Here is a 14,384-nt window from a genome sequence, read left to right as displayed (position 1 = left end):
CCAAAGCAAGCACCATCCTGAATGGTGAAATGTTGAAAGTTTTCCCTCTATATCAGGAGCAAGGCAAAGATATCCACTTTCTGTAGTCTTATTTAACATAGTACGAGAAACCTCAAACACACCAAGTAAGAAAGAAAAAGAAATAAAAGGCATCCAAATAGTAAAGAAAGAAGTAAAATTGTCACTATTTTCAGATGACATGATTCTGTGTATAGAAAACTCGAGACTCTGCCAAAAAACTATGAGAACTATAAATGAATTCTGGAGAGTTGCAGGATACAAAATCAATATATAAAATTCAGTTATTTCTATACCCTAATAGTGAACTATCAGAAAAATAAATTTTAAAAACAATGCCATTTAATAAAAAGAATAAAATACCTAGAAATACATTTAACCAAAAAGATGAAAGACCTGTACAGTTAAAACTATAAAATACTACTAAAAGAAATAGAAGAAAATACAAACATATGGAAAAATACTCTGTGCTCATGGATTGGAAGAATTAATATTGTTAAAATGTCTACACTATCCATAAAATTCTATAAATTCAATACAATCTCTATGACATTTTTCAAGAACTATAAAAAATAATTACAAAATTTGTATGGAAATACAAGACTCCAAGTAGCCAAAAAGCAACCTTAAAAAAGTACAAAGCTGGAGGTATCAGGTTTCCTTATTTCAAACTATACTACAAAGATCTAACAATCAAAACAGTTTGGTATTGGCATAAAAAGAGACATAGATCAATGAAGTAGAGTAGAGACCCTCCCAAATAAACTTATGTCTACATAGTCAATTAATTTATGACAAAAGAGAGAAGGATATACAATGGGAAAAGAACTTCAATAAACACTGTTGGGAAAACTGGACAGCCAAAAATGAACTCAAAATGGGTTGAAGACTTGAATGTAAGACCAGAAACCATAAAACCACAAGAGGAAAACATAGATGGTAAGCTCCTTGATAATGGTCTTGGCAGATTTTTTTTAGATCTGACTCCAAAAGCAATGGTAACAAAAACAAAAATAAATTATTAAGACCACATTAAACCATTGCAAAGGAAACTAGCAACAAAATGCAAAGGCAACCTTCTTAATGGGAGAAGATATTTGCAATCATATATCCAATAAGGGACTAATATTCAAAATATATAACTCACACAACTAATATTCAAAATATATAACTCACACTACTCAATAACAACAAAAAGAACCTGATTAAAAAGCAATCCAAGAATCCAAACTGACATTTTTCCAAAGAAGACATTCAGATGGCCAATAGACACATGAGAAGATGCTCAACATCACTTATCATCAGAGAAATGCAAATCAAAACCACAATGAGATATCATCTCCTACCTGTCAGAATGCCTGTTATCAAAAAGACAAGAAATAACACATGTTGGAGGGGTTGTGCAGAAAAGGAACCCTTGTGCACTGTTGGTGGGAATGCAAATAGAGCCACTATGGAACACAGTAGGAGGTTCCTCAAAAAATTAAAAATAGAATTGCTATACAATCCAGTTATTCCACTTCTGGGCTTTTATCTGAAGAAAATGAAAACACTGTATTGAAAAGATGCCTTCACCCCTATGTTCATTGCAACATTACTTCCAATAGATAATATGTAGAAGTGACCATCAATAGATAAATGAATAAAGAAGATGCGGTATATATACATAATGGGATACTGCTCAGTCGTTTAAAAAAAAGGAAATTCATCACTTATATGTTGGCAAATCGAACTCCAATAAAAAATATACAAAAAATATTAATAGCTGCAACTTAAAAAATACAGATAGACTTTAATAAAAATATATTAACTCAAAAAAAGGAAATTTTGCCATATGCAACAGCATGGATGGATTTTTATGTTAAGTGAAATAAGTTGGGGAAAGACAAATATTGTATGCTTTCATTTATGTGTGGAATCTAAAAACAAAACAAATCCATATTGGTAGTTATCAGAGGAAAGAGGGGTTGGAGTGGGCAAAAGGAGTCAAAGGGGTTAAGTATATGCTGACAAATGGTAACTAGACTTATTGTGGTGATCATTTGTAACATGCAAATATCAAATTATTTTGTTGTACTCTTGAAGCTAATATAATATTATATACTAATTTTACCTCAATAATAAGAAGGAGAAGTTAAACTGTGTCATGGTAACACTGAAAATTCAAACTTACTGGACTGAGCGTTCTGAGAAAATTAATCTGTGATTAAAATGTAAAAGAACTGATAGTTCATTGGGCAAGAATATAGTCCTATAAATAAATCAATGGGCCTGGGTTCTAGTCTTGAATTTACCACAACTGATTGTGACCATATAGGGCCTTGGAGCCAATAGTTTTTTCTTTATTGGCTACTGAGCATCCATTTCCCTTTCTTTGATAATAGTGCCATAATTTCATCCAGTAGAATAACTCCTTCTCCATGTATACATCTTAATAATCAAAATCCTCTAAGATAAGGGGTAGGGGATGGGCACATAATTTCAATAAGGCAAATTGGATCTTTTCTCACAGGACTTTGAAACTTCATCAAAATGATGTAAAAGTAGGATGAGACTGGAAGTTCTAACCACAGTAATTAGGCAAGAAAAAGATACCTAATTGGAAAGGAAAACCCAAACTGTCTCTACAAGCAAATGACATGATTCTATATTTAGAAAATCCCAAAGAACTCTTTTAAAAAGCAAAAACTACTACAACTAATAAGCAAGTGTGGCAAAGCTGCAGGGTTCCAAGATAGACACATAAATACAGTTATGTTTCTATAAACTAGCAATGAAAAATCTGAAAAGAAGAAAAGTAAGAAAAAATTCCACTTACAATAGCATCCAAAAGAATAAAATACTTAGGAACAAATTTAACAAGGAAATGAAACATTTATACACTGAAAACTGTAAAACATTGATGAAAGAAATTTAAAAAGACATAAATAAGTGGAAACACATGCCATGTTCATAGATTGGAAGACTTAATATTAACATGACAGTACTACCCAGAGTGACTACAAATTCTGTGCAATCCCTATCAAATATCCAACATGCTTATTGCAGGAATGGAAAAAGCGATCTTGGGCAGCCTGGGTGGCTCAGCGGTTTAGTGCCGCCTTCAGTCCAAGGTGTGATCCTGGAGACCTGGGATTGAGTCCCATGTCAGGCTTCCTGCATGGAGCCTGCTTCTCCCTCTGCCGGTCTCTCTCTCTCTCTCTCTCTCTCTCTCTCTCTCTCTGTGTGTGTCTCATAAATACATACATACATACCAATTTTCAAGTTCCTATTAAACTGAAAGAGACCCTGAATAGCCAAAATAATCTTGAAAAAGTAGAACAAAGTTGGAAGATTTATACTTCCCTACTTCAAAACTGACTGAAGTTATAGTAAACAAAACAGGATGGTACTGGCATTAAGGTCAGAAACATAAACTAATGGGATAGAACTGACAAATCAGAAATAAACCTTCATGTATATGGTAAATTGATTTGGGACAAGAGTATAAAACCATTCAATGGGGGACAGAATAGTCTTTTCAACATATGAGCCTGGGAAAATTAGATATCCACACACAAAAGAAAAGAATGAAATTGGGCCCCCACTTTTATATGTACAAAAATTAACACAAACTAGATCAAAGATCTAAAGATAGGAGCTAAAACAATAAATCTCTTAGAAGAAAATATAATAAGCAATCTTTATAACATTGGATTTGGCAATAATCTCTTGGATTTGACACCCAAGAGCACAGACAAAAAAAGAAATGATAAATTGAAATCCATCAAAATTTCAAACTTTTGTACATCAAAGAATACTATCAAAAAAGTGAAAAATACAGAAAAAAAGATATCTGCAAATCATATATCTGATAAGGGTTGGATATCCAGAATATATAAAGAACAAATCAACAACACCAAAAACAAAAAAAAACAAATAACCTGATTAAAAATTGGGCAAAGGACTTCAATAGACATTTCACCAAAGACATGCAAATGTGCAATACACACATGAAAAGATGTTCCACATCACTAGTTATTAGATAAATGCAAATCAAAACCAAAATGAGTCATAATTTCACTCTCATTAGGATGACTATTATCAAAATAATAGAAAATAACAAATGTTGCAAGGACCTGAAGCATTATCGACAATAGCCAAAAGCTGTAAACATCCCAATGTCCATCAACATAACAAACAAAATAGAGTATATACATATAGTGAAATATTATTCAGCCTTAAAAAAAAGAAAAAGAATGACATTCTGATACAGGCTACAATGTAAATGAACCTTGAACACATTATGCTAAGTAAAATAAGCCAGCCAAAAAAGGACATTTTCTGATTCTACTTATACGAGGTACTAAGAATAGGCAAATTTATAGACAGAAAATAGAACAGAGGTTGCCAAGAGTTGCAGGGTGAGGAGAATGAGGAATTGTTTAATGGACTCAGTTTCTGTTAGGGATGTTGAAATGTTCTAAAAATGGATAATGGTAATGGTTTCACAACATTGTGAATGTATTTAATGCCACTGAATTACACACTTAAAAATGGTTAAAATGATACATTTTCTATTTTATATATATTAAAACAATTTTAAAAACCCACCACCAGAAAAAAATAACCAGCTCTGATCTTTAATTTATAGACCTTCAGGTGACAGTAGACCATTTTTTAAAGATTTTATTTATTTATGCATGAGAAACACAGAGAGAGAGGCAGAGACACAGGCAGAGGGAGAAGCAGGCTCCCCACGGGAAGCCTGATCCGGGACTTGATCCCAGCATCCCAGGTTCACAGCCTGAGCCAAAGGCAGACACTCAACCACTGAGCCACCCAGGTACCCTAACGGTAGACCATTTTTTAAAAAGATTTTATTTATTTATTCATAGAGACACAGAGAGAGAATGAGAGGCAGAGACACAGGCAGAGGGAGAAGCAGGCTTCATGCAGAGAGCCTGACGTGGGCCTCGATCCAGGTTCTCCAGGATCACGCCCTGGGCTGCAGGCGGCGCTAAACCACTGCGCCACCGGGGCTGCCCTAGACCATTTAATAAAGAGTAAAATAACTTCAATATACTTTGTTTCTCACCCCCACCCCGCTTTTGCACTATTATTGTCATACATTATACTTTTACATATATTATACTTTTATATATATTATAAATCCTATACTATATTGTTACTATTTTTGTTCAGTCAAATATCATTTTAAGGAATATTTAATAACTAAAAAAATTTTTCATGTTTACCCATTTCCTTGCCATTTATAACTCTTCATTCCTCATAGCATAGACCCAAATTTCCATCTGATGTCATTTTCCTTCTGCCTGAGGACTTTATCATTTCCTGCAGTACAATCTGCTGCTGAGGAATTGCTTCAGCTTGACTGTCTTAGAAGACAAGCTGTCTTCATTGTTTGAAATTTTGTCTTCATTGTTGAAATATATTTTTAATAGGTATAGAATTCTGGACTTTGATGGGTTATTTTTCTTTTAGTACTCTTAAGTTTCTTGAGCTTAGAATTTGTTGAACTTCTTAGATATATGGGTTTGAGGTGTTCATCAAGGTTAGAAAAATTTTCAGCTGTGATTTCTTAAAATACTTTTCAATTCTTTGCCCATCTCCTTCCAGAACACCAGTAACATTTATAATAGGCTGCCTGCAGCTGTTCTACAACTCAGCTATATTCTACTTATCTATTCTACTTATCTTTTTAATTCTTTGCCTTCTTCGTTTTATTTTGGGTATTTCTACTGCTCTTCCTTCAGTTTCACTAATTGATTTTTTTTAAGTATTTATTTATTTGAGAGAAAGAGAGAGAGCATGTGTGCAGGAGCTGTCAGGGGCAGCAGAGGGACAAGCAGACTCCTCATTGAGCAGGAATCCCAACAGGGGGCCTCTACTCAGGACTCTGGGATCATGACCTGAGCCCAAGTCAGATGCTTAACCAAATGAACCACCTAGGCACCTCATTAATTGATTTTTAATATACCATCCATGTATCCACATAACATTCTTTTCTTTTTCCTTTTCTTTTCTTTTTCCTTTTCTTTTCTTTTCTCTTTTGAAACAGAGACAGAGCACAGGCAGGGAAGAGGGTCAGAGGGAGAGGCAGAAGCAGACTCCCTGTTGAGCAGAGCCCAACACAACAGTCCATCCCAGGAGTCTGGGATCATGACCCCAGACAAAGACAGACTGAGCCACCCAGGCATCCCAAGACGGGAATTATTTAAAAAGAAAACTACAGGCCCAAAATGGTGTCACTTGATTGAGTCAGCCCAAGTTACCAAACAGGGGCAGTTTTCACCTCCTCCAGAAATGTAAATTATAAACTGTTGATCAGGAATATATTAAATTTACTCAAGGCAGTAAGTTGAGTGTAGGGTCATACTGTTTCCTATCTCTCAGGTGTCACTGGATTTTGTTGTCTGATGTCTAGTGTCTTCAAAATCATGGTTTCATATTTTTGGTGGGAATAATTGTTTTAGGAAAGAAGATAACCTGATTTCCGTTACTCCATCTTGGCTGGAAGAAACTGCTAGGTTTGTAGTAGTATCAATAGGAGATATAAAAAGAACTATATGGAGACATCAAGACTATATTTATCTTAAGAAAGTACTTAGTGTCTGAACAGATTGATACACCTGAATCAGATATTCTCATTAAAAGTTTAGATATTCAGAAGAAGAAATGCCGTATAAATCTGTGTCAACATGGTACCTCCATGTTGTACCTCTTCAGTGCTCCATCAACGTCTAGCTCTATTCCATTGATTAAGATACTAGTGCTTAAGGAAAAAAGAACCTATAATTTTGAATCTGAATAGACATCTGATCCTTGTATAAATTTTAACAAGCTTCAAATATTAACAAAAACCTTTGGAAAGGGAATTTCTATATACCAGAACCTGTAATATGAGAAAATACATCTCAGTTTTTGACGCTTAAAAGAATATGCCAAACTTGAAAAATACCTTCTGCCTTCAAAGTTTACATCTTGACTATTATCCTCGCCACATATAGAATAACTACTTCACGATTTCTACTTCACAACTTGGAACAGATTGCCTTTTTGGTTGTTAACAAAAAGTAGGAAAGTATTACCCAAAAAACCTTGCATGTTTTTGGTAGAGTGAGAGGAACTGTAGACTCAGATTTTGGTTCATAGAATTTTTCCAGAGCTGTAAGATGAGAAGCACCACAAATGACAAGCCAATATTACCAAAGAAGCAGGAGAAAGATAGAAAACAGAAAGGAAAAGAGAAGCATCAAATCCTATATTAACATCAATATGTTGACACTTCAATCATGCATTACATGACTACCTCAACAACATTTGCACTGCGGTTTTTATATGCTATTTGCCTCATGTGCACCCCAAGATACATTCTCCCACTTTGTCTGTTCTGTGTCCCAGAAAACTGACTTTAGACTGCATGTCACAGGCTCATTTGCCTTCTAGCTTCCTGGTTTGGATTTATCCAAAGGGCATCACCAGCCTGCGATCAGAGGTTAGGAAGGTGGAGAGGCCAGGGAATTATTCCTCTGTCCCTGACTTCAGCTGAGTCCTGACAGCTGCGACACTCTATAGCTACTGTTTCTAGCTTCTGTCGGAAGACCCCTTTTCTAAATCTCCATTTCTCACTCAGGGTGCAATAACAGCATCCTCTTCCCTTTTACCTTTCAGCCCCAGGGAAGATCATGGCATGGCATCCCTCTCTTGTGATGGGCTGGGTGCCTCAGCATCCCTTGTCGATTCCTTCCCCCTGCCCTCAGCTCCCTATGTAGTTCTTTCATTCAAGTCTCTTCAAAATCCCAGTTGAATGTACCATCTGTTTCCTCCTGACTGATACCCTCTCCTTCTGTGTTGTATCAACTGGGGGTGGCTAAAAGCAAGCAAATACAAGAAATATTAGGAAACTTCCACTTGCTGAAAAGTTCAGTTGATTAGAGAACAATGCTAATGAGGCTGAAATTAGTGTCTGGCTGTGCTCCAGGACCACAGGCTGTATCCCTGACCAGCCATTTTACACACCATCAGTTGCAAGGAAGACCATGCCAAAAAGGAGACATGACTCTGTGCCAGTCCCTCACCACTTCTGGGAACATATTTCAAAAACTAGCCGTTCATTGAGATAGCTTCAAAACTATCTTTGTTCCCCAAAGGCAGCTTTTGTAATGTGATTCTAATGAAAATTTTATATAGAGCATTTTAAATCATAAAGCCATACCTGTCAATATCTTTGTCAAGAAAACACTTTCATTTGCTTACTTAATCTGTAGTTAATTCATGATAACATAGGTTAAAAGTCAAGCTTATCAAAATATGTCTTATATTGGTAACAGGATTCAAAGATTATAAGAATATATGTTAGCTCATTTCTTTAAAATTTTCAACTGTTATGACTAAATAAGTTAAACTACACAGCTGTTGCTTAAAGAATAAACAATTAAAATATTCTTGAAGTGACTTTTTTTGAGAGAGAGAGAAAGAGAGAGAAAGAGAATGAGCTCATGCAAGCCAGGGAGGAGGTGCAAATGGAGAAGGAGAGGTAGAGAGAGAATCTAAAGCATGCTCCATACCCAGTGGAGAGCCCAACATGGAGCTCAATCACATGACCCCGAGATCATGACCTGAGCTGAAATCAAGAGTCAGATGGTTAACCTACTGAGCCACCCAGGTACCCCTTGAAGTGATTATTAAGTGTAAATGATGAACTTTCCATTTCTTCACCACTTCTCCCCTCAGTATAGTCGCCTTGTAAAACCATGTTATAATTAGGTTACTGTAAATGTACTGTTGTATTAATATGCTATACTGAACCTACGTCCATGGTGTTAATTTCACATGATTTGAATTCATGGAGGGAGGGAGACACTTCTGTTCCTTTTTCAGAAATCAATTTCTGATACTCTCTACTATTAGCAAGAAAGAACTATTTTCTACTAAACTATTTCTACCTATGACTTTAGGTAAAACGTGCTGAAATACTACAGCAAAATATAATTTTATTATTAATAATATTATAATGCTAAGACCACCCACAAGATATGAGCATTTTTATACATAATATTTATTCTTAATCATTTTCATAACACAACCTGAGTTTTATTTTTTAACAAAACCTTTTGAGTCGTTTTGATAAGGTCAACAGAAAGCACAATCTTTTAACATTAGGTGATCAACTTTTTGACAATAGCGGGACCAGCATAGCTAATGGAATAATAGCCTGCAGGGTCCAGCTAAATATGATATACGAATGTAATCAACCTCTGTGATGACTATTCAGAAGTAATCCCTTTAGCTTTGAACTGCAACATATATTTCAACAAAGCAAAAACCATAGGAAGAAATTCTCTGCAGACCACACTGATACAATACAGCCTTCATATCCTGCTCTATGTGCTTGCTGCTTATAGTGAGTTTTAAATTTAAGGTAATGACTACTGTATATTCATGTGAGCATACAATACTTTTGATTTGTTGTGGAAAGGTTGAATCCATTACCAGGGGTCTAGTCTATAAACTCTGACACAACCTTTATGTATGAGTTAGTACTTACCCTTTTCTAGAAAAAAGCCACTAAAAATGTTTTGCATGCCAAAATTATAAAAACTCATTTACCTATTCATTCTCAAAACTACTAGTCAGTGTCTCCTCCATTTTAATTCATACTCCTCTACCAATAACATTTTTTAAATCACATTTGCATATAGTACTGTATTATATGAAAATTATATGCCATTGTTTTCAAGTGAAGGGATGGAATGGTATTTTGAGTCTAATTCAGCATTTACTGACTTATTCTATTGGTCTTTGGTACAGTATAGGCGGTAAATAAGATCCTTTTGTTGCCCACCTGAGAGAATCCAGCATTGAGAGTCTACTATTAGCAACATACAAGTGCCTGTTTCTACTGAAATAGTAGACAGTATAAGCAAATATCATACTCTCAACTTTGTATTGCTTCCGGTCTCCTTGTTGGAGTAGTATTGGTCTTAATTTTCCAGCTTCCTTGAAGTACCACAGATCAAACATCACAAATCACATTCTAAGTCAAACCCACAGCACAAAACCTAGGGTAGGAATCAAAATGAGTGCTTTTGAAACAGTGTAACCAGGATGCCTGGGTGGCTCAGCAGCTGAGCGTCTGCCTTTGGCTCAGGGCATGATCCTGTAGTCCCGGGATCGAGTCCCACATCAGACTCCCTGCATGGAGCCTGCTTCTCCCTCTGCCTGTATCTCTGCCTCTCTGCATCTCTCATGAATAAATAAATAAAATCTAAAAAGGAAAATAAAGAAACATTGTAACCAAGAACAGTCCTGTGGTGCTCATCTTGCTGCAAATGTAGAGAAGTATCAGAGCACCTGAATGATGAGTTCAGGTGTTCCCCTATATAAGGTAATCATTGCCAAGGCTTCCTAGAACAAAGAGTATCTTTTATTTAAACCACCAGTTGTGGCCTACATTAAGTAAAAGAATAGCTACACATATAGCTATTCTTCTGAGAGAATCTACTTGGGAAATACTCCCAGTAAAAATTATCTTTCCTCAACATCTGGAGAATAAATGCAAAACAATTACTTGAGACAAACCAGGCATAATTTTAAACTTGGAAAATTCAGGAAAGATTTCCCCGGCTTAAGAGATTTTGTTACATATTGCCAAGTCAAAAGGAATGTTGAGTTTAAGATATTAGATAATATAAAAGTGGTATTGGGATGTTAGATTGTTCTATATATTGCGATGCAATGACAAATATTAAACTGAGAAGCCCAAGGTAGTTCCTTACCTAAAAGAATGCTGTTAGTTAAGGTAAGGGCTAAGTTCCTATTACAAAGAGTCCCAAGGTACAGTAGCTTAATAATATACAAATTTGGGCAGCCCTAGTAGCTCAGCGTCTTAGCATCACCTTCAGCCCAGGTTGTGATCCTGGAGACCCGGGATGGAGTCCCGTGTAGGGCTCCCTGCATGGAGCCTGATTCTCCCTCTACCTGTGTCTCTGCCTCTCTCTGTGTGTGTGTCTCTCATGAATAAATAAATAAAATATTTTTTTAAAAAAGAATACACAAATTTGGGACACCTGGGTGGCTCAGTGGTTGAGCATCTGCCTTCAGCTCAGCTGGTGATCCCAGGGTCCTGGGATTGAGTCCCACATCAGCCTCATGATGGGCAGCCTGCTTCTCCCTCTACCTGTGTCTCTGCCTCTCTCTCTGTGTCTCATGAATAAATAAATAAGATCTTTTTTTAAAAAAAGAATACACAATTTTATTTCTTCCTTAACCCTAAAGTGAATAGTCTGCATTTACAAGGCAGCTCCACAGGCATTTAGGGGACCAACGATATTCCATTTTGTGGCAGGGCTTCTCAATCTTGCACTATTGAAATTTTGAGCTGGATGATTTTTTGTTCTTGAGGGGGCTGGGGTATCACTGTCATGGTCATTGTAGGTTATTTAGCGGCATCCATGGCTTCTACCCTGTGGATGTCAGTATGCTTCTACCTATGAGTTGTGACAACCAAAAAGTATCTCCAAAAGCTAGCTGTGGGGTAAAATCACTGCCAGTTGAGAACCACTCGCCTATGATTTGTCATTATCTGCATGTTAGAAACTGAAGCATGGGGTAATGGTTATATGTCCAAGATTGAGGAAAAGGGAAAATTTAAGGAGGAATAAATGCCCAATGTCTAACACTCAGACCCAGAAGCAGTGTATTACTTTGTTTCCACTCACTGGTAAGAATTTAGTCTTGTGGCTTCAACTAAATATTTATCTGCTGACAAGGAAGATCTAATATAGAGGGGGAAGAAATGGAACTCTGATAAGTGGGTGGCAGAAGGAATTACTGGAGCCATGTCTTCTGTGGACAAGAAATGGTGAAGTCTAGAGTTAGCCTTAGATGAGAGAATAGGTAAGGTAGAGCATATAGAACAAAACAACACAGAGCTTGTGGAAGTTTTTTTCCTACTGTCTTTTTTTTCCTACTGTCTTTTATTTCCTCAATGAAACCATAAAATACATCCTAGGCAGGGTTAGAGTTTTGGGAAAATAGAAAAAAGAGCTAAATAGCCATCTAAGAGAGAAGAAGAACAAATGGACCAGGAATGTTTAATAGGATGACCTGAAAGCATTTAAAATCCACCAGTGCCTATGGCTATGAATTTAAAGTAAGGCCTGGTTATATGTTTTTTTTTTTTTCCAGTCACATTGAGGTATATAGTACAGAAGAGGAGTAAGGATACAGTTGGATTTATTCTAGGATTATACTTTTGCCAAGTGAGTATGACAAAGTGGGAAAAGAGTAATGAGGTCAGACTATATGCAAGGGGGAGAATGGCCATAGAATTTACGTTAAGAAAGAAAGAAAGAGGGGAGAGAAGGGATCAGAAAGAGAAGGAAAAATGAAAATGTGGCAAGAGTGGAGGTCCCAGAGAAGTAGAAGAATTGCTTGTGTTGGGGTACTAGAAGGAGTGATCTAGAAAGATAAAACTAGAAGTCAAGTAGTTGAATGCTGGTAACTGAGTTTAAGAGGGACCTGGAGGGGGATCCCTGGGTGGCGCAGCGGTTTGGCGCCTGCCTTTGGCCCAGGGCGCTATCCTGGAGACCCAGGATCGAATCCCACGTCAGGCTCCCGGTGCATGGAGCCTGCTTCTCCCTCTGCCTGTGTCTCTGCCTCTCTCTCTCTCTCTGTGTGACTATCATAGATAGATAAATAAATAAATAAATAAATAAATAAATAAATAAATAAATAAATAAAGAGGGACCTGGAGTTATTGCTAATGGCAAGGTCTAAGTATATCTATGGGAATCAACGCTTGCAGAAGGGTGTGGGACCAGATCTCAAAGAACAGAGCTCAAGTAATTAAGACCCAGGGTGAAGAATCCTCTGCTTGTACATTTAAATTGCTAAATTAAGACAGAAGTAGTGAGGTAAAATGAGCCAATGATAAAATCAACTGAGAATGATCCCAGTTGTAGGTAGACCACAACAATAGTTGATTGTATAAACTGATAACTGAATTTTAGGAAGAGAAAGAAAGGAGGTGAACATCATGGAAGGGAACAATAGTGTGCAAGCAGAATACCTATCCATCTCCAGCCCCAATGGTAGCAAAACTGACAGAAAGAAAAACAAAAAAGTCTGCTAGGTTGGCAGTGTCTACTGAGGACAGCCCCATTTCCTTTAGAAAGTAAAGGAAATTTCAGAAAATGTAATAAGGATACATGGAAATGTTTCAGAAGTTGTGGTAGGAGATGGGGACAAAATAGAATACAGGAAATGAAGAGAGATCTGGAGACTAAGGCCTGCGAAAAGCAAGAATAAGGAGCATATTATTAGATTCTACCAGTGAATTCAACTCAAAAGCTAAAGGCCAGACATGAAAGTTAAGTACAAAATTAACATGTCTATTTATATGTATAAACTTCCCATATCTGATTTAATAATTTTGGATACTTTATATTGCTCTCTAAATTAATTTTCTTTCTGAGTATTGCTTCAAGTCATTTTATCCCCCAAAAGGTGGCTGTTCCAGTTACCATTTATTTATGTGTCACAAGAATCTTGTGGGTTAGGAATTTAAGCATGTTTTGGCTAGACCTCAGTTGAGGTCACCACTGGTGGTGCTCAGCTGAAAGATGGCTAGTTTGAAGGATCCAGGACAGTTTCCCTACAGACTAGAGCCTTAGAGGGATGGCTGGAAGTTTGGACTCAGATGGAACTGTCAAACTGGAGCATCTTACATGTGAACTCTCCAGGATGGCAGGGCGGTTATTATATGGTGACTTGCTCCCTCCAAAGAAAGCATCCCAAGAGAACCAGCAGGAAGCTGCACAGGGAGAAATACCAATACAATAAGCCTTTTCTGACCTTGCCTCAGAAATCATGTAGCCACTTTGTCCACATTCCAATGATTAGAAGAGTCCTAAGCCTAGCCCAGTTTCCACAGAAGGTGAATTAGATTCCACCTCTGGATGGGGGAGTGACAAGGTCATATTGTTGAGGAACATGTAAAGTAGGGGATATCGTGGCTATCTTTGACCAATATAATCTACCCTGGTGACACAGTGGTATATACACTTTTTTATACAGGTGATAAGGGTAGATATCTCTGCAAAAGGATTCCCAGGTTCAAGTTCAATATAACTGTAAATTGTATTTGTGATAAATCATTACATTCATACATCTTTTTTCCTGTAGGAGGATCTAGAAGATCCACAAGGGAAAGTTTATGTCAAATCCCAGAGAATTTGGAAGAAGAACTCAGTGGGTATGATAAATCAAGTAAAAAGTTTTTATTGCATACAAATTAGGCAAGATACTAAGTATAAACTGATTCTTCAAACACAAGAAGAATAATTTCATCTAGTACTTGA

The 14,384-nt window shown here is 36.7% G+C and overlaps 1 protein-coding gene across 1 annotated transcript in view; it reads left to right on the top strand.

Annotated features, from left to right (window-relative positions):
• TTC29 (tetratricopeptide repeat domain 29) overlaps window positions 1-14,384 on the top strand; it is a 247,827-nt gene that overhangs the window by 231,235 nt on the left and 2,208 nt on the right. Inside the window, exon 12 of the mRNA XM_026018176.2 lies at window positions 14,209-14,278. Coding sequence (XP_025873961.2) covers window positions 14,209-14,278 — 70 coding nt within the window. The remainder of the gene's footprint in view (window positions 1-14,208; window positions 14,279-14,384) is intronic.

Source organism: Vulpes vulpes, chromosome 10 (assembly GCF_048418805.1).
Source record: "Vulpes vulpes isolate BD-2025 chromosome 10, VulVul3, whole genome shotgun sequence".
Classification (NCBI taxonomy): domain Eukaryota; kingdom Metazoa; phylum Chordata; class Mammalia; order Carnivora; family Canidae; genus Vulpes; species Vulpes vulpes.
This window is presented reverse-complemented; position numbering and strand designations above follow the sequence as displayed.